Here is an 18,676-nt window from a genome sequence, read left to right as displayed (position 1 = left end):
CACCTACTCCTGAATGATGGTTCTTTCAGGCAATCCCTTTGTCTATAATATCAGGGTCAAATTGGTAATTATACCCAGGAGATGGAGTGAGAATTTTTAAGGCAGAAAATGTGCATGAACTGAAATGAAAACTTGTTAATAGGGAAAAAGCATTTTGAGGGAGTTTTGCTTGCAATATCTAGACTGAAAAGTCAATAGTACTATCTTAGGCATAACTACTGAACAGGGTTCCTACTCCTTACCCAAAACTAAGCTCCATTGAACTCAGTGGGACTAACTTCTGAGTAGAAATGTGTAGGATTGCACGTCAGCTACCCATTTTGGCTCCAAGAATGACAACCTCAAAATATTTATTTCCTTTAAAAGATACAAGGGAGATGAGAGGCTTTCCTAACAATCTTAAGAGACTCTATTCACCGGTAGCCCATTTAGCCAAGAATTAGTTCTTCATGGAATGAGCAGTTGTATGTGGGCAACAGATTTGCAGAATGTTGATAGCTTCTCTTAGCAGCAATTGGCAAGAGTATTACAAAGTACAAGAGGTATGTGCCATGAAAGTGAGCACTCTATCATAGAACCTTAAAAAAGAAAAGGGAAAAAAAATATCAGGTACTATTTTTTACTTTGCTCAGGCCATCTGTGGTTGGATAACATTGTTTTGCAGGATGAATTTAGTTCAAACTTCTCTTTTTAGGCATTTTTGAAGTACAGTTCTAGCTTTCATGCCCTACAGTGGCTAATATTAGCTCATTGTCTCGAAGACTGGAAGACTAATTAAATACTACTGAGAAGGAAATAATATTGTGCTTTTTCTCTCCTAATAGCTCCAGATTCCATCATTTCTCGAAATTGCCTATCCTAGCCTATCTATCCTAGAGGTTTCCAGATAGTCTGCTGGCCCTGAGTCCTAAATATAAACTAAATGCATACCTATACAGTGGTACCTCGGGTTAAGTACTTAATTCGTTCTGGAGGTCCGTTCTTAACCTGAAACTGTTCTTAACCTGAAGCACCACTTTAGCTAATGGGGCCTCCTGCTGCCGCCGCGCCACCGGAGCACAATTTCTGTTCTCATCCTGAAGCAAAGTTCTTAACCTGAAGCATTATTTCTGGGTTAGCAGAGTCTGTAACCTGAAGCGTATGTAACCTGAGGTACCACTGTATTTGAAAACTAATTTCAAATAAATTACTAATTTGTCTGTAAAAATATTTACAGTTGTGCAACTTTTAAATTCATTGATTCCTAGTGGGGTGTTTTTTTTTATAACCACCTACCACAAACCTTCATTCATTTATTTGTACTACTTATAGGCTACCTTATAATGGAAGTTCACATGCATTCCTGAACAACTATATATATATATATATATATATATAGAGAGAGAGAGAGAGAGAGAGAGAGAGAGTTATAGTCTAATATGGGGGGAATGTATTGGCCTAGTTAGGTGGTCTGAGGTTAAACCTTGTTTGAGGGCCTAAAAAAAGAGGAAAGAGGAAGACAGCAGAGGCCTGAGGCTTGACTAAAGGGGAGCAGGTGATGCAGCAGAAAAAGACAAGGAAGTGAGAGGATGGCACAAGGAAGAAGAGGCAGGGTACCTAACAGGAGGAAAGGCAAAATTAGAAAGATGGAGGAAAGCCAGCTAGGAATACGAAAGGGAAGCTGGGGCTGGCACTTGCCAGCTGCTCAGCCACGGCTCATCTTTATCACTATGTTTCCATAAAGGCTTGCTGCATTTGGATGGGAAACTTACTGGCAGTTTGATAAACAAGAATAATGTGCTCAGACCTTCAACTTTTTTGAAAGCCAGAGAATCCAAATGGCACTGTGTATGCGCATGAGCTTTCTGCTAAGGCCAGTCCCTGGGTGGATACAGCTTATTTAGGATTCTCTTCTCTCAGTATGTTTTACTCATCTGTCACTTTGCTGTTCAGTCAACCAGCTTGAAGACATCCTTTTGGAGATCTTTTTGAGCCAAACTACACATTACGTTGGTTGCATGTTTGCCTTTTGCACTGATATTTTATTTGCAAATAGCCAGCCCCGCCCAGTATGCACTTCAACCCTCCGGGCACATATACACACAGCTCCCTCACCAATAGAAGCAGTGGAAACTATTTTAATACGATAGAACGCAAAGCCTTTTCAAACTGATTTTCATTATGTGCTCCCAAATTGAACCCACAGCATCCATGCTAATTTATATAAGAGAGCCATACCCCCATAGTTTTGCATACCCTTTGGGCATTTGTGGATTCTTCTGATATTTGGCATATATTAATCTGGCAGTTACAATAATCAACACCTTTCTGTTTAGATAATAACTCTTTCAACACTGTGAGAGCTTTTTAATATTGTGACCGCTTTCTCCCCTCAAAACAAACAATAGTTGTGGCGGGTGGCCTGAAACAGGTCAGGGCCACAGCAAGGGAGAAAGGGTTAAAGTACTCCTAACCTGCAAGGCCAGCTCACAATCTTGATCAAGTCCACCAGGCTGGCTATTGAATGAAAAATCTGGCACACAAATGACAAAACATGTGACTAATGTGATGTGCTAATTGGTCCATAGGCTGAATAGGATTTTTAGTGTTAGTTGTTATAATTTTTAACAATTTGCTCTTCAAATTTCAGTTTTACATTTGCTTTGTCAGTTTTACTGTTTTGCTTTCTTCATTCGCTTCCCCTCCAACATCCAATAATGTTGACCACCTTTTGTGCTTCCCCTCCCTGCCTTTTGTAATTAAAGGTATGCATTTTATTTGAGCTCTTTTAATTTCTTTTAATAAGCTCCAAAATTCCCAAAGGAAAATATGCTTGTAATTGAACATTTTAGCCTTCTATCAACATCTTGCCATATTCTCATATTGAAACAGCGTGTAAGTTCATTTTGGGCCTTTGTCATACATACTCCATGGCAACCACAGCCATGATTTTGCTTTCCAGAGAGAATAAGAAAATTGTTTCTCCCTATTAAGGTCTCCATATTTTTTTAATGCTAAGATGAATCACACTCAAGTCTTTCCTTGTTTGAACATTCATCTTTTCTTTCTTCATGTTTCTTTCAAAAACCACTTTCCCCTTCTTACAAGTTAGTAGAGTTCTGTATAAGTCAAGGCTGCAATCCTATGAACACTCACTTGTAAATTTCCATTAAAATCACAGCGACTTATTTTTGGAATTGTGCTGCATGTCTGCTCAAATCTTGTTGAAATCAGTGGAGCATAAGGACACTGATCTTCCTGTGGATTATGTCCAATATCGCCTTAGATTAAATTACCATTGTCCAAATCCAGCAAGAAAACTCTGCCTATGCTAACCATTCCTTTTAGCTTGAATTCCCAGTTTTTCTCTATTTCAATCATGACTCTACCACTAAAGGCAACTTCCTAGCATGTTTGCAATGTGGATTTAGATGTGTGCCTGCACACACACTTCTGTCCACAATACCCATGGGCCCTATAGAATTGACTGGATGTGTCTTTTGTTACAAATGAAAATGTACAGCCACACCAGGGACCACCAGTTGTGATATGTGAACAGGGATCAAGCCTTGTTTTAACAGAACTAAACCTCAGCAGCTCTACACAACCTCTTTATCTGGATTCCTTCTAGTATTTTTGACAGGTTACTATATTATCTTTCCTATATTAGGGAAGATAATGGTGAATTGCAAATGCTACTCAAACTTATCCAAGGCAAGGCAATAGATATGAAACACTGAGGACTTTACCCCCTCCTATTTTTAATTCTCCATTCTTCACCCACACAAGAATTATTGCTTCCTTGCCAGCTAGCATCAAGCTCAAACAGATGTAAAATTCTGCTGTTTCCAGTTTGTTTAACATATCACCTACCAGCCACTGAAACAAGAACTGCACTCTTAAGGTTCCTTCAGCATTTTCTTCCCGTCTCACAGCTTTCCCCCCTACCCCATCTTCATCCCTTTGGAGTCCTAGTCTGACACATTTATTATCACGCAAAAGAAAACACATATTGTTTTGTACAACCTCCTGTTAAGATAATTTCTTCCAGTTCAAGGAATTCTATATGCAGTACAGCTCAAGGTGCTATTTTTAGCTTGTAGCTCTCGCATCCACTGAAGTTGTTGAACATGGGTTACAGTAGCATTAATGAAAAGCTCGTAGATGATGGGCTGCCACCAGTACATACTACTTATCTCCCTTACTGTTTGAAACTTACATTCCATGCACATTTCATGATGTTTTTAAAAAACTAACAGCTAGCATGGCCACCCTTGCCTATCAGTGGCTTTGAAAACAAATGAACAAATCTGTGCTGGCCATTCGTGCTTCATTGCCAAATTTATTTGATGTACTTTATTGTAGGAGTTCTTACTGCAACAGAAGTAAAGAGAAGTGAATTCCTTTTAATCCAAGAAAGAAAAAGCAGAGATGTGGGTTGCACTGTCTATCGTGCTTTTGATAAGCAAATAAAACAGGACAAGCAAATTCTTATAAGCTTTTATGCAACTGATCCAAGAAGAACCACCATTCCCCCCCAAAAAAAAATATACAAAGATTTGTCTTAGAGAAAGGATGATGCTGAAAAGCAACAGTACCATTGGTTGAATAAAAAATATCACAGGGCGAGTACTCTGTATAGCTGGGCAAAGAGAGAGACAAATAGGAAATCTGTACTTAAACAGTATGCATGCAACTCTCATTATCTGTAGAGACTTGCCCATAGAACCATCACGTACGAATGTATATAGTAAGAATGTACAAAATATGGCAGAAGAAGTTACGTATTCTTCTTCAAATGCAGTGCTTCTCAGCCCTTTTCTTCTCTTAGGACTGGATACAAAAGTATGAACACATTATTTGCAGAAGCTTAGCACCAGCTTTATCAAAGCCCTGACTGCCGCAGCTGAGCAAACCTGGTATGTTTGCTCCACTGCAACTGCTGTTCCCAACTGGACAGACAATTAGGGAAGTGCAAGCCTACTTTCTGCATTTATCTGTATCACTGGAAAGGGGAGAGAGAGAAAAAATATATAGAGGTTGCTGGGCAAGGAGGCTTCACTGCTTCAAGACCGCTTTATATTTCCATCGTGCTTCTTGCCTTGATTACCCTGTAGCATTGTCTTGATGCTCTAGTGCTGCAACACAAGTATAATTACATCACATGCTATTTCCTCAAGTAATGGAAGCTGTGCAAGTGTTTGAGAAAATATTTCGGTGAGTGCCGACATGCAAATCAAACGGATCTCAGTTACCGAAGGTATATAGGAAGCGTGTTCTTGTAGACAGACACCACAGCTTGTAACCATTTGCAGCTAACGAGGCCAAAAGCCCTCTGAAGAAACAAGACCTGAGATTGTGAGAACTTTCCACCTTGCTAAGACAGCCTCCTTATACCAAGTTCCTTTATTTTTGCTATTCTCCCTTAACAATATGATCTGTTAATTTTTAAAACAAATTTAAAGTGTCATTTTCATAGGAAAGCTGCTACGGCTAAAATGAAGCATTTAATTAAAAAAACACTCTACTAGAGAAAGCCAGCTCAAACATTAATGTTATTGTTTTTTAAAAGATGGTATTTCCCATCAATATTGAATAACTGATAAGAGCACATAGCTCTTCCTCTTACTCATTCCCTTCTCGCTTCTTGGTTTTCTCGTGTTACCTTTCTGGCTGGGTTCACATATCACGCTAAGCCAAACTATGCATGGGTGCACTGTCTTACCACAGAGTAGCTCACAGCTGCTTTGCTCCTGCTGCTGTGCTGCACTGCTTGAAGTCAAAGCTTGGCTTCGCATGTCATTCAAAACCAAATTCATGTTCGAGCTCCCTTCCTGAAAAAAGCTAGGCGCTGTATCCACTTAAGCCGTTGGGTGCACAGAACAACCACTGCTCACGCAGCAAAACATCCCCTCCGTCTCCTTTCCCTGTGTGCCACCGGCAATCCTCCAACCCCAAATCTGCTCTAAGGGTTCCACCAACCCTCTGCTTGTACGGCTTCACCTTGTGCCTTGGCCTGTATGACACACTAAGCTGAACTTGGCTCAGCTTACTGTAGCAGCAAAAGGGATCAAGGAGGAGAGAATCGGCTGTGGCCTCCTCTCTGGGAACATGATGTGTGAGCCAGGCTTCTGAGTTTAGACTCCGGCATAAATCTGACTCTGACACACACACACACACACACACACACACACACACGTTCTTTGATTTCCCTCTGCTGGATTTAGGTATGTATTTGTGTTTCCCATCACTATGTTTTATGGTTACAGATTTCCAGCTCTAAACATCAGCAATTTGTCAGGGAAGCCCAAGAAATGGATGTAACCTAAGCATGCCACCTACAGTTTTGTAAATTGCATTTGCCAGATACTGCCTCTGTCCGATAAGGGTTGTATTCCTTTGTGAATTGAAGAATTCCTTTCATCGATTCATTCTCTGTGTCACCCCTCTTTTCCCAGTCTGCAGCCCCCTGGTATCTTCCATGTCATTCTATCAGTCCCTGCAACCCTCTGGAATACTTTTTGGTGGGTGTAGGGAGCCACAGAGGGGAGAAATGTATTTGCAAAAAATAATCTCCCTTTCCCTTCTATCAGTGGAAGCATCTGCTTGATCTAAAGCCCTTTCACAAACAGAAGGGTGCACTGGATTCAACACACAGTATATTAAGTTCCTGGTCTGCATGCATCTCCTCTAAATAACATGTGCCCTAGTTCAGCGGTTCCAATGTGTTATTTGGGACTTGGAGTGTGCACAAACAGTCACACAGAGAGAGAGTGAGAGAAAGAGAAAGAGAGAGAGAGAGAGAGAGAGAGAGAGAGAGAGAGAGAGAGAGAGAGAGAGAGATGTCTTTGAAGAGGGCTTGCCCCAGTCTCTTCAAATAGAGTGGATTCACCAAATTTACCTAAAAAAGGGAATGGGGACATTCCTTGATTGCAGTATCTTTGTGTGTGTACACTATAGGGGAGTGGAGCACTGGTGTTATGATTTAGTACTAGCCTTTTTAACAACAACAACATGCAGTTAGAAACATGTGGCGGTTGGGAATAATCAGTTGTAGCATTGGAATGGGTGGCAGTGATGAAAGTGGCGTGGTGAGGAGATGACAGTGTGTCCATCTTTCATCTTTCACTTTAAACCACATTCACATCATTAAATTAGGGTTCTATGAAGTATTATCAATGAAATGTAAAAAAGAACACTAAAACTGCAATCCTGTACCCAATTACCTGGGAGTAAGTCCCATTGAACTCAACGGGTTTCATGTCTGAGCAGACATGTCTAGGATTTTGCTGTGAGACTGCTCTCAATGGGACTTAACTTCTGCATAGACATCCATAGGACCACAGTACCAGTTGCCGTCCTCCCCTTTAAAAGGCAAAAGTACTGGCACAGTCTCTCGCAGAAGAACAGCCTACAAACTGCTACCAGCAAGCTATTACAGCAAACCAACAACTGGAAGATTAATGACACAGTTGGAAAAGGAATTAAATAAAAAAAAAACTTCAGCAACCATTGTTTAAATTTGTTTTAAGACAAAGCAACATTTGATTACCAGTAAATGTATTGCTGTGTATCAACTATTCTCCATTCGTATTCTTCATTTTGTCACAATTCTCCATTTGTAAAAAGTTATATACTGAACCAAACAGTGTCAAGATGAAGTCCAAGTAGATAAAAATTCTTAAGCTATTTTTAATAGTTAATGAAGTGAAATGGATATTTATATGGAATATGCTCCTTAAGCTTATGTCCTCCAAACACCAGCTCTGCAATCTCTTTCAGACACAAAGTAAAAGGTAACGCTCTTCAAGGAGTGCCACTTACTCCACACGTCTCATTCTGTGTCTGCATGGGGTTAGCCTTTGGCTCCATGTCTTGCCGCTTTTGGTTCTGCTTAAGTTGATTTAAGGATGGTTTCGCCTGCACAGCTCCCACGGTTTTGCTTGTCCATTGATCCACCAGTTTGTGGAGATCATCTGTGAAAGTTCCTTTCTTGTTGTTGCTGTTGTTGGCTTGTACTTGTACTTGCAGCGTTGTTTGTGGTAGAGGGTCCGGATATGCTACAAGGCTGTTTGTCGAGGATCCTAAGATGCCACAGAAAGATAAGAATCAGCTGCACGCATCAACAAAGCCGTACTACATTCCACTTTTGCTTTTGTTTACTTCATCGCACAACAGTTCTACAACCACACAACTATCTGGTTTTCACCCAGCTGCTTCTCCTGAAGAACTTTTTTTGCTTCAAAAATGGTTTAAGAAATGATATGCATTTCACCAGTTAGGTGCAGCTTTCAAAATGGCACTGTAAATAAATTTTTCATCCAAAAAAATTTAAATATTGGTGATTATGTCTTTATGCAAATCCACTGGAATTGACAGAGGAGAGAAGAATAGAAAAGGAAATATGGATAGCCTAAAGATGACACAGATATCAGGGATATGTTACTCGTGCTCTGCACAATCATAATTGGCTCCACTTTAATAACCAACACCATGATTGGTTTGGGATTTACAGATTTCCTATCCAGGACCCCAATTACCCTCCTAAAAAAGCTGATAAGAAGGATTCAAGTTTTCTTTCTTTCCGGTGTAGGCTGGTGAAATCCCATCCTTCATGTACATAATTCTGATTCTGCAGAAATCCTAAATGACTCAAGGAAAGAGTATATCTGCTGCCATCCAAACCTTCTTGCTTCCACAAAACTCCCATGTTTCTCTTTCCATTTATCTTTCCAAGTTTACAAAGCAGTTAAAATATTTTGCATGACAAACTTTTAAAGATAAATGTGCTATACCTATAGGCACCAGCTGTGGTAATAAATTACACACAGTAACAGTCAGATGTCATGTCACTGATTCATCAAACCATGATTTGGAGGATTAGAAACATGGTGTCTACATATACCCAATATATAGTAATGTATTGTAATGTAGCTTGGCTGTGGAAACAATTATCTCACTTACATCCTGAAACTCGGATACCTAATGTTGAACTACAATTTATTCACAGCAAGATGATAAAACCAATATCTAACATAAAGTGAAACAGTCTCTAATATTGTTTGGTAGGTGAATCTAAAATGAATTCTTTTTTTTAGTTTTTTGAAAAATATTTGAATTCTAATTCCTAAAAATACCAATTTGAAGCAAAAAAGTTCAAAGCTGTATTGAAATGACATTATTTATGATGAGCCAATGTGCTATAATCTTATTTCTGCTGCCATGGAGACTGTGATGTGTGCTATAAGTAAATCTATTAGTGATTTGTTCGAATGAACACTCGCACCTTCCTTTAAAAATAATTGTGCTCCAAACTTTTGTGAATTCTTAGGTTCTTTTGAAAAAACGAACCCATGAAAAGGTAAGTTCTTTTTTCAAGGATTGAATCTCAGCAACTATTCAGTACTTCAAGCATCTCAATAGGTGTGAGGAAGTGTTAGGTTGCATTAGCCAACCAGCAGCAAAACAGCATTGTAAAGAAGCAGTGTTAATTGACATATTAGATGAGCACACTACCCAGCTTTGTCTCATATACACACATGTACATACTGAGATTAAGATCATCTTGCAGCATGCAGGCATCCCAAAGCATCACCAGCATGCAAAGCTACCAAAAGGATACCTGCACTTAATTCAGATGCAGCCTAACTTAATACGATCATGAATGCAACGCCTGTTGTTTAAATAAACCACTAGATTACATTTAAATAAAGCAGCTCATGCTCAGAAAGAAATAACAAAAACCCAAAAAACAAAAGAGAGAGGGATAGTTACTACTACTGTGATCTTTGCCTAGACATAGTCGTTTCAGGGTGGACCCTACAAGGTAAAATGATACAAGACATACAGAGTTAGGCAAGACTAAAAAGGGGGGAAAGAAAAAAGTCTGATGGAAAATCTTCTGCATTTTTAAACAACAAAAAGTAACCATTATGCAAGAAGGAACAGACAGAAAGTCAGCAGTTCAGGTGTGAAAAGAAGAAATAACTGGGCAGCTCAAAACCTACAGAAATTTGATGCTATCCAAACAAATGCTATGCAGTTTTTATTTGGACCTGCATAAATCTGAAGGTGAATTTTAAAAAGCACATTTTAAAAAATATGTTGGTGCCTGTTTTAATTGTGCTTCAAAACTATATTCATCTGATTAATTAATGAATAATAAATATTAAGAAAAAGGCAAAACTAAGCCGGCTATATATTGTTTTTACAAGACCACAAAGTTCTGCAGAGCTGAGGACCATCCAGTTCAAATTATGTGTCCAAATACAAAATACTGAGCCATCTAATCTCTATAATATGTTCAAAATGCATCTGGATTCTAATAGATCTATTGGGGGTATTCCAATTCATCAGTTTCAAAAGCTTGGTGAGATGCTATGATACATTCAGTGATGTACTGCTCATTTTCCAAATGTTAAGTATAGTTACTTCTAAGGGAGAACTCTGACAAGAGCATCATTTGCTATCTATTTAATTACTAGATTCCTTAAACTATTTTTTTAAAAAAAACTTAATATTAAGCAGATAGACCAAAGCCATGTTGTTGTTTGAGTCATTCTGCTGCTGTACTGCATTGAACTAAGCCATGGTCTGGCTTGGTGGGTTGTTCCAACCAGGGCTCAAGGTTTCGCTTTCCCAGACAAATCATGAGCTACAACTCTAGGACAAACCTTGGTTACAGTTCATGGTTTGCCTGGAGAGAACTAAACCACCAGCCCAGGTTTGGATGACATGCTAAACAAAAGCATGCCTTGCCAAACAGTCCTACCTGCTTTACCTGCAGCCTCATGCTACTGTAAACTAGGGAGAGGCCCTTACTGCACATTTCTCTTAGCCATATGAAACATTTAATTAGCATTTTGCTGAATGTCATTAAGTATTCCAAGCAGACTCCACATGCTACTGTACACAAGTCAGAAATTGTGTTTTGTGCCTGAAAAATAAAACCAGGCTAGATTACACCACATCTGTCGATACTGCATGTGAAATGGGACAAGAAATGCCCTGGGTATGAAAGCCAACAATAGTATTTTTACTTCAGGAATGATGACCAATATTGAATTTAAGTGTAATAAGTAAAGAATAGAATGCCCACAACAGATGTATCCCTCACACCTCCACAACCCATCCCTGTAAAGAAGAGGGACTTTCAGTTATGATGTGAGAGAGATATTTTGTCCAAATAAACATGGCATGGCAGAGCTGGACCAGCTATTACTTTCTTGAGTTGGGGAACACTTTTCTCTTTAGGAAGTAACATTAGCTGCTTGATTCGGCTAGAACTCTTTCAAACAGCACCAACAGGATGATATCTTTAATCAAACAAACTGAAAATATTTTTTTCATTCATATTAACTGTTAAGACATCCCTTTCTTTGGGAATGTTCCCATTTTCCCTCAGTGACTGTATGCAAAGTTATGTTATTTCCCGGACAAGAGGAATCAAAATTCACATCAACTGCATGATAAGAATTCTTCTTGCCATGCATCAGCTTAACTGAATTACAATGTAAATAGAAAGGTACATTAGATACACATTTTTAAAAATATCTGTCATCTTTTAAAAGAAATAAATAAAATTCTATTGCTATGCAAACTGCCACCAAAATTAGGTATTTTTCTAGACACGATTTCAAGGTACCACTTTAGTCCCACTAAAAGGCAGTATATGGAGTTTCTGTCATGCCCTTCAGATATGTATATAATGAAGAAGGAGAGTACAAGTCAACCTTTTTTTGGTTGAAGTATCAACCAATATATCATCCCAGCAAAATGCAAGGAAAGAGTTTGTACTACAGAAAAGCAACACTTCAGCCCACGGTACGGAGGGGAATCTGGAAAGTACTTTGTACTTCCGAGAACTTTCTTTTTATGGAGATTAAAATTCAGATAGGGGAAAATTTTTATTTTTTTTTGCTCCAGATGCACATAAGGCTTTTTTAAAAAAACTGAAATGTGGCCATACTAGTCTTGCTCAAGGGAAAGAAGCATGAGGAGAATGGAAAAGTTGTCACTGGACAAGGGGCTAAAATGCTATGAAATTTCAGAAGACTTAGCCCACCATGCCCAAGTGTTTCTCCACAATGGGAGGGACAAGACAGTTACTTTTTATTTTAATGGAAGTTGAAGTTCATTATCCGATATGATGCTTGCTCAACAATGTTTATGCATGTGCAGGTGGAGGTGAGGACCAGCTAAAATGAGAAACATTTCATTCTAGACTATGAAGTCAACTGCTTTTATGCAGTACGTTTTAATGCTTTTGTTTTGTTTTGGTTTTAACTTTTGTTAACTGCTCTGGGAACTGATGAGGTAGAAAGCTCTAAAATAAATAAATAAAATAGAAATAGAAATCAGGTAACCAATTCATTGTGTTGGACAACTGAAAGGTGTCAGATATTGTGGTGGCCCCATTATCCTCTTGTGTGTCCTGGGCATCAAAATTGAAGTTGTTTTTTGCTATACTAGCCAGATAACTTGAAACGGATGATGTCAAATTATATGTGAGATTCAGTCTAACAACATCTAACTTTGGGCAAAAGATTTATTAAAAATGGCAAAGTTCACCCAACAGATCACATCCACTCTCTGCTTTCAAACCAGATGACAACATCTGATAGCATATTCAATTAATTGATTTGTTTTCCCTTTAGAATGCTTTGCTAAAGAATTGCATCACCATGCTAAAAAATTGAGGGCTCATGTGAGTAGTTAAAATGACTAGTTTAAGAATGTAAGTTGTGTGTTATCTTTGTCATTACTGTCATGGAACCAAATGCTAAGAACATTTAATGTTTAAAATTAGAATGGGTTGTGTACAGCAAAAGTGTAGAAGACAAATGGAACTATTCTGACTACTTGTGACTACAGAAAAAGTTACAACCACATCCAGATTGTTAACAAGAATAATTATATACAGAAAATTTCAGTAGCACTTAGCAATATCCAATGTTGATCATACTTGTAACTGACCCATTGAAATCAACTATTATGTATATAACTTAGTTGGATATTATCCATTAGTTCTAGATCTTGAAAGTACTGTTAAAGTTTAAGGTGACTTGCTTCATACGCTGATCTCTATATGTATCAGTTCTCACCAGCCCTTTATAATTAAATATTAATGAAGCTTTAAAATAAAAAAATATAATTATTTGGGAATCAAGGAGGATGCATTTTGAGTAGTCTTGTGCCTTTGATCTGCATCACCTCAATAATGATAAAAAATGCATAGTTCCAATGGTAAAAGTTTGATACAAATGGAAATGAACACTGAATTAACTGGATGTTTAGTTACCAAAACGCTGTCCCTGTTTTTTGGCACTACATGTAACAAAGGTCTAGATCACCTTATCAGTACAATGTATCTTGACTGCACAGTAAAAAAATCTATTTGCCTTATAATTGATACCTGCTTTAAAAAAGTTAAATATATGTGAGAGTTGATTGAACTGCCAATTGGTATACTTGTACAATTAAGGAAACATCTACTTGCTTTTAGTTGTACGGCTATTTGAAATCAATCCAAACATTGTATCAGTGAAACATTCTAGAGTGCCATTAGAACTTTAATTTTTCTTTTAAAAAATATTCTGTGCTTTGATGAACTGCTTATTGACTTCATCTCTGAGGTCACGTAAGGTCATAGTAAAAATCAACCGAGTAAAGTGCTCCAGCTAGGTGAGTTAACAATAAAAGCCACACTGCACTTTGTAGCAGAATAACTCGACAGTTGCATTTAACAAAATTCACTTAAAGAAACCCAAAGTATACATTTTGTGTGTGGGGAGAAAATACTGCTCATAAAAGATGTTTTAAAAAAAACTAGCAGGAGCATTTCTCAGCATTTCCACATGCAAGGGATAGAACAAATAAAATAATAATAATAGTAACAGTAATAAAAAGGGTGGATATAGACAGTACTGTATATTGTTTGAATACAGCCCTTGTGCAGAAGTTATACCCTTCAGTGACCTTCTAGTATTGTGTCAGCTTGCTACATGCATGTCTTCATAGTCCAAACATGTGTGAAAGAGACCATTCGTCTACAGAACGTTGGATTTCTTTTTGGTATCGCTGGAACTGGGACAGCAGACATTTATAACTGCCACATTGGAAATTAAAAGTTACTTAAACGTAAAATCACATAAAAGATATGTCCAGGGTAAGATTTGCCATAAGGCTATAGAATAAATTATGAGATCTTCCACACATGCTTTTGGTACCCAGGCATGAGCCAAAAGCAGTGCACAAAAGCTTTCCACGTGAAATAAAAAAATAAAAAATAAATAAATAAAAATAGTGTCAATGATGATTAACTTTTAAAGAAGGAAATCAAAGAGAGTGTCTAGGTGGGGGGAAAAGGACACCCGGTCAAACGTTTTAGATATATATATATGAAAATGAGTTTTGGAAAAAGGGGGACAAAAGAAAGATGGGCTATGATAAAATACAAAAGAACAAATACAAACAGATGGACAAAGACACAGGTCCACTGAGGAATCTGGTACGAGGTTTGCTACTAGATTTATAGGTCACTCTCTCAGACGTTTGGTGGAAAACCGTCCAGCCTGCAAATGAATATAAAGGGAAGAAAACAAAGACACTTATAAAGTACAAATAGCTGAGATCAGTTGTCACCATCAGTCATATCAGCTTTGTTAGTTTATCATCCACATCTCCATTTTAGCCTTGCCAAAGAGGAGTAAGTTCATTGGCTATATGCAAAAGGATGCAAAAAATAACAGCAGAAGAAAATAGATACTTTGTAGGATTAGTTTGGCAGGACATGCAGAACTGAGTAAAGTATTGTTTTTTTAATCATCATTACACTTTGCAACAAATATTGCTACACATATCGTGACTAATCTATGGAACTGTGCACTGCAAGATACGAATACTACAATTATATGAAACTGTGTCTCAAATGAGATAGAGATCTTCTAGTGAAGCCAGAAACCCATGAGAATAACGGAACTAACTTGCAAGGTGGTAAAAGCTTAATTGCTCCCATGCTATATTTGCATAGGCCCAATATGAAAGAATGTCTTAGGAACAAAATTCTGAACCAGATTTGGATCTAAGAATATGAACCAAAAGAAAAATAAGCCAGCCTTTCCCTCCTACCAAATTGTTTAAATGTACAAAGGACCATTTCCTTATTTTTTTAAAAAAGATGTACAATTCCTTGAAAACTGGCAATTCTTCTATTATGTGAATCTAAGACATGTGATACCTTCATTTTTCACACACTACAGTACTAACCTTTCAAATATTGCTCATTATCAAAAGATGCATTAATGACTTGGACATCTACAATTTCACGATAATTGAAGACCCATTATAATAATGTTATCATCACTATAGGACCCTTTCTTTTCTTATCACATTTATCCTATTAACCGCTCTATAAAGTAGCTTAGACTGCGAGTCAGTGCGCTGAGCAGCTGTTTGAACCTGCAACTCCCAACGTCATACAAATTCACTTTTAATGTTGAAATAATTGCTAATTTCAGTATAGAAGGAATGATGACCCCAAGTATATAGAATCACCTTGGGCAGAATTTTCATGGGCATCGCCTCCCTCAGTAGCTAATCCAGAGCAGATGTCAGTGGACAAGGAAGCCTTGACAGAGCAGGGTTGCTGTGTCTGAACGGACTTTCCAAGTATGGCTGATGTGGACGAAGTTAGTGCTGCCGCTTCAGTAGAACCAGTCTGAGCTTTAGCATTTTCTTTAGCCAGAGTGTCTTTGCAGTCTGATACACTACCTAAAAAAGGATACATGCAAAAATCACCAAACGCCAAGAAATAAGATTGGCTGCCAACTAGCAGGTCATTACTGAAGAACGCTTCAAATATTTTGAGGCAGTGCAAGAAATCTACAGCTGCATGAAGCTGCACAGTTGAAACACTTCCAACTGCAGGTAACCAACCTGCTGTTCAGTTTGCAAGTGTTGATGCCAATATACAGTGGTGCCCCGCAAGACGAATGCCTCGCAAGACGGAAAACTCGCTAGACGAAAGAGTTTTCCGTTTTGGAGGTGCTTCGCAAAACGAATCTCCTATGGGCTTGCTTTGCAAGACGAGAATGTCTTGCGAGTTCCTGTGGGGTTTTTTTCCTCCCCCCCTTTTTCTATGCCGCTAAGCCGCTTATCAGCTGATCCAATAAGCCGATAAGCCGCTAAAAGCCGCTAATAGCGCTAATCCGTCAATGGGCTTGCTTCGCAAGACGAAAAAACCGCTAGATGAAGAGAATCACAGAACTGATTATTTTCGTCTTGCGAGGCACCACTGTAATATGAAATAAAACTGACAGCAGCTTTACAATAAAGTAGCTTTAAAACAGTAGCTGTACAATAGGCCCATAGCTAAGCTAAGCTATGGGCCTTTAGCTAAGCTATGGGCCTACAGATATCCTTGGACTACAATTCCTATGATGCCTGACCAGTAGTGGGTGGCATAGTGGTACTCACCTGATCTCCCAACAGCTGAATCACTTCTCCTTACCAAGAAGGAGAAGGTGAGGAGGTGGGAAGTTTGGCACAATGCAAACACACCAGCATAACCAATCTAGTGTTTGCACCATGCTGACCTTCCTACCACCTCTCCCTGGCACCACCTTCTAGTAAACAGCAGTGATTAAGTTGTCAATGGGTCAGGCGAGTGGTCATGTGGTCATGCTGGCTGTAAACAATAGAAGTTGGTCCAACAAAATTTGCAGAGCCACCCCATTTTACATTTTTTGGACATAAGCTATGTTTGTATGCTGACTAACACCACTGAATGCAGTGAGATTTTACATCTGAGTAGACCTACATAGGATTATTGATGGATGCCATGACTGAGAGCTACATTAGGTGATGGCAAAGGTTTTTCAGGACTTTTCCATTGCCATATCCAAACTATTTTTTAAAAAGTGTATTTTAGAAATCTGGTGTATGTATGTGTTTGTGAAAGACTGCTGTTTGGGAAACACAAGATGAAAACCCCAATGGGCACGTAAAATGGGGACACAAAACAATGTTGTTATTGTCTGGATTTTTTAAGAGACTTGAAAGAGTTACTCGTGGCCTCGTCCTACGCATGACCACTCAGAAATAACTAAAAGTTTATGCAATGGGATTCACTCCCAAGTAGGTACATAAAGGATTAAAGTCTTAGTCCATCCAGAGTCTGGGCGGAATTCACCCCCCCCCCCCAGCCACCCAAACTTAAACCCATTTTCACAGGAACTCATCTGGCCTTCTCTTAAAATGATCTCCAGGGAAAGGAGAGACCATCACTTCCCTGAAGAAGCTTGCTTCATTTCCCAACATCCTATGAATGAATAACCCTAAAAGAAGAAGAAACTGGATAAAGGGCAGAGATGAAACTGCACTTCTGCATTGTGAGGAAAAAAGCAATACTGCTCACCTGGGTTGAGGGCAGTTGGGGGGAAGACTGAAAGGAATCATTTCAGATAAACAGTGCAAGATTGAGCCACTCTATCAGATGGAATGGCTGAGCAAAACCCGTCCTCCCTTTCTCCAGGAACTACAATGGCCTTCACATTTAAGTAGAAATTAGTCAGAAATAAAAATTAAAATACTGAATTTCATTGTCCCATTTTCTGGAGAACAGAGATTAGGGAAAAAAGATGGTCTTCACCTATCAACTTTTACGCAATGAGTAGGCGTGGTAATGAAGAAATTAAAGAGTTTTACAAGGATTCTTTCCCTCTGCCCCAATTTACTTTAAAACTGCTGACAGTGGTTGGAAACCTATGGGATGGAAGCAAAAAATCCCCATGTAAACAAGTTTCAAACACAAAAAGTTCATAACTTAGTATAGAAAAATGCTACAGCATTTTCTATGCAAAGGTTGTAGGGAAGATGCCCCACATCAGCTACAGCAAAGACTGCAGGAAGTGGGCGATTTCCAAGGGTAGCCCATACTTCCTTTTGGGCATACAAAAATCAGAGGTGGGAACATGCAATTTAAAAGGTGCTTTTTAATATCACCCATCATATCTTCAGCCTGGTATACAGAAATAATAAAACAAATGTTAAAAAGGTATGTCATCTACCCCATTCCACTAGGAGAAGCCAGTGCAAGGGGGCTTGGCTCCCATACCCCACACCCCTCCCTCAAATCTACTCTTGGAAGATTCCACAGAACAGTGTGAGGTGTGGAGGACTGCATTCTATCAGCAATCTCCTCAGCACTACATTGAGTTCCAAGTCCACTCATCCTTTCGGTGAGGCGGTGTTGAAGGACAGCAGAAGTTCCACCAGGCCCCCTGATGAGAGAATCCTAACATCAGTGCCCCTTCCTGATAGGTGGCATGGGCGTAAGCCTGAGCCGCCTATCAGGAGCCAGATCCTGGCCTGCATCCCGGTTTGGTGAATGGGGATGCATGCTAGGACATGGGCTTGGCGAGGGGGTGGAGCGGGTGGAGCGGGAAGGCTTCCCTTGGGTCCGCTCCCTGGCCATTTAAACGGCCCACACCTGGGGCCCTACCTGCTTTTCCCTCATCGGATTCCTCACCCTTGGTTCAAGTTGATAGTCAAGGACTTTGCTGTGGTCGCCATTTTATGGGGCTGGGTAGGACTTTGTCCACCGGGCAAATTGGCTCCAACCTGGTGGTTTTGCCTACCTCATAGCAATCGTCGCAACTGAGTTGGGCATTGGGACAATCCTTTGTCTTGGATGGAG

At 39.2% G+C, this 18,676-nt stretch overlaps 1 protein-coding gene and 1 long non-coding RNA gene across 15 annotated transcripts in view; one reads left to right on the top strand and one right to left on the bottom strand.

Moving 5' to 3' along the window:
• Positions 1–18,676, bottom strand: part of WNK2 (WNK lysine deficient protein kinase 2) — a 108,768-nt gene that overhangs the window by 10,075 nt on the left and 80,017 nt on the right. For 10 of the 14 annotated variants that reach the window (XM_081185206.1, XM_081185202.1, XM_081185196.1 and 7 more), the window contains 4 exons: positions 15,535–15,750; positions 14,454–14,552; positions 9,754–9,798; positions 7,804–8,063 (listed from right to left, as the gene is read on the bottom strand). In XM_081185206.1, coding sequence (XP_081041332.1) covers positions 7,804–8,063; positions 9,754–9,798; positions 14,454–14,552; positions 15,535–15,750 — 620 coding nt within the window. Of the gene's footprint in view, positions 1–7,531; positions 8,064–9,753; positions 9,799–14,453; positions 14,553–15,534; positions 15,751–18,676 lie in introns of those variants that run through there. The other 4 variants (XR_014005588.1, XM_081185204.1, XM_081185199.1 and 1 more) reach the window with 4 other exon arrangements.
• LOC308582287 lies at positions 1,379–5,379 on the top strand. Its single transcript, XR_014005602.1, has 2 exons — positions 1,379–4,978; positions 5,017–5,379. It is a non-coding gene; the product is annotated as an uncharacterized lncRNA (long non-coding RNA).

The sequence above is a fragment of the Podarcis bocagei genome (assembly GCF_964188305.1).
Source record: "Podarcis bocagei genome assembly, chromosome: 2".
NCBI lineage: Eukaryota > Metazoa > Chordata > Lepidosauria > Squamata > Lacertidae > Podarcis > Podarcis bocagei.
The sequence above is the reverse complement of the archived record's forward strand: the minus strand, read 5'-3'. Positions and strand labels throughout refer to the sequence as shown.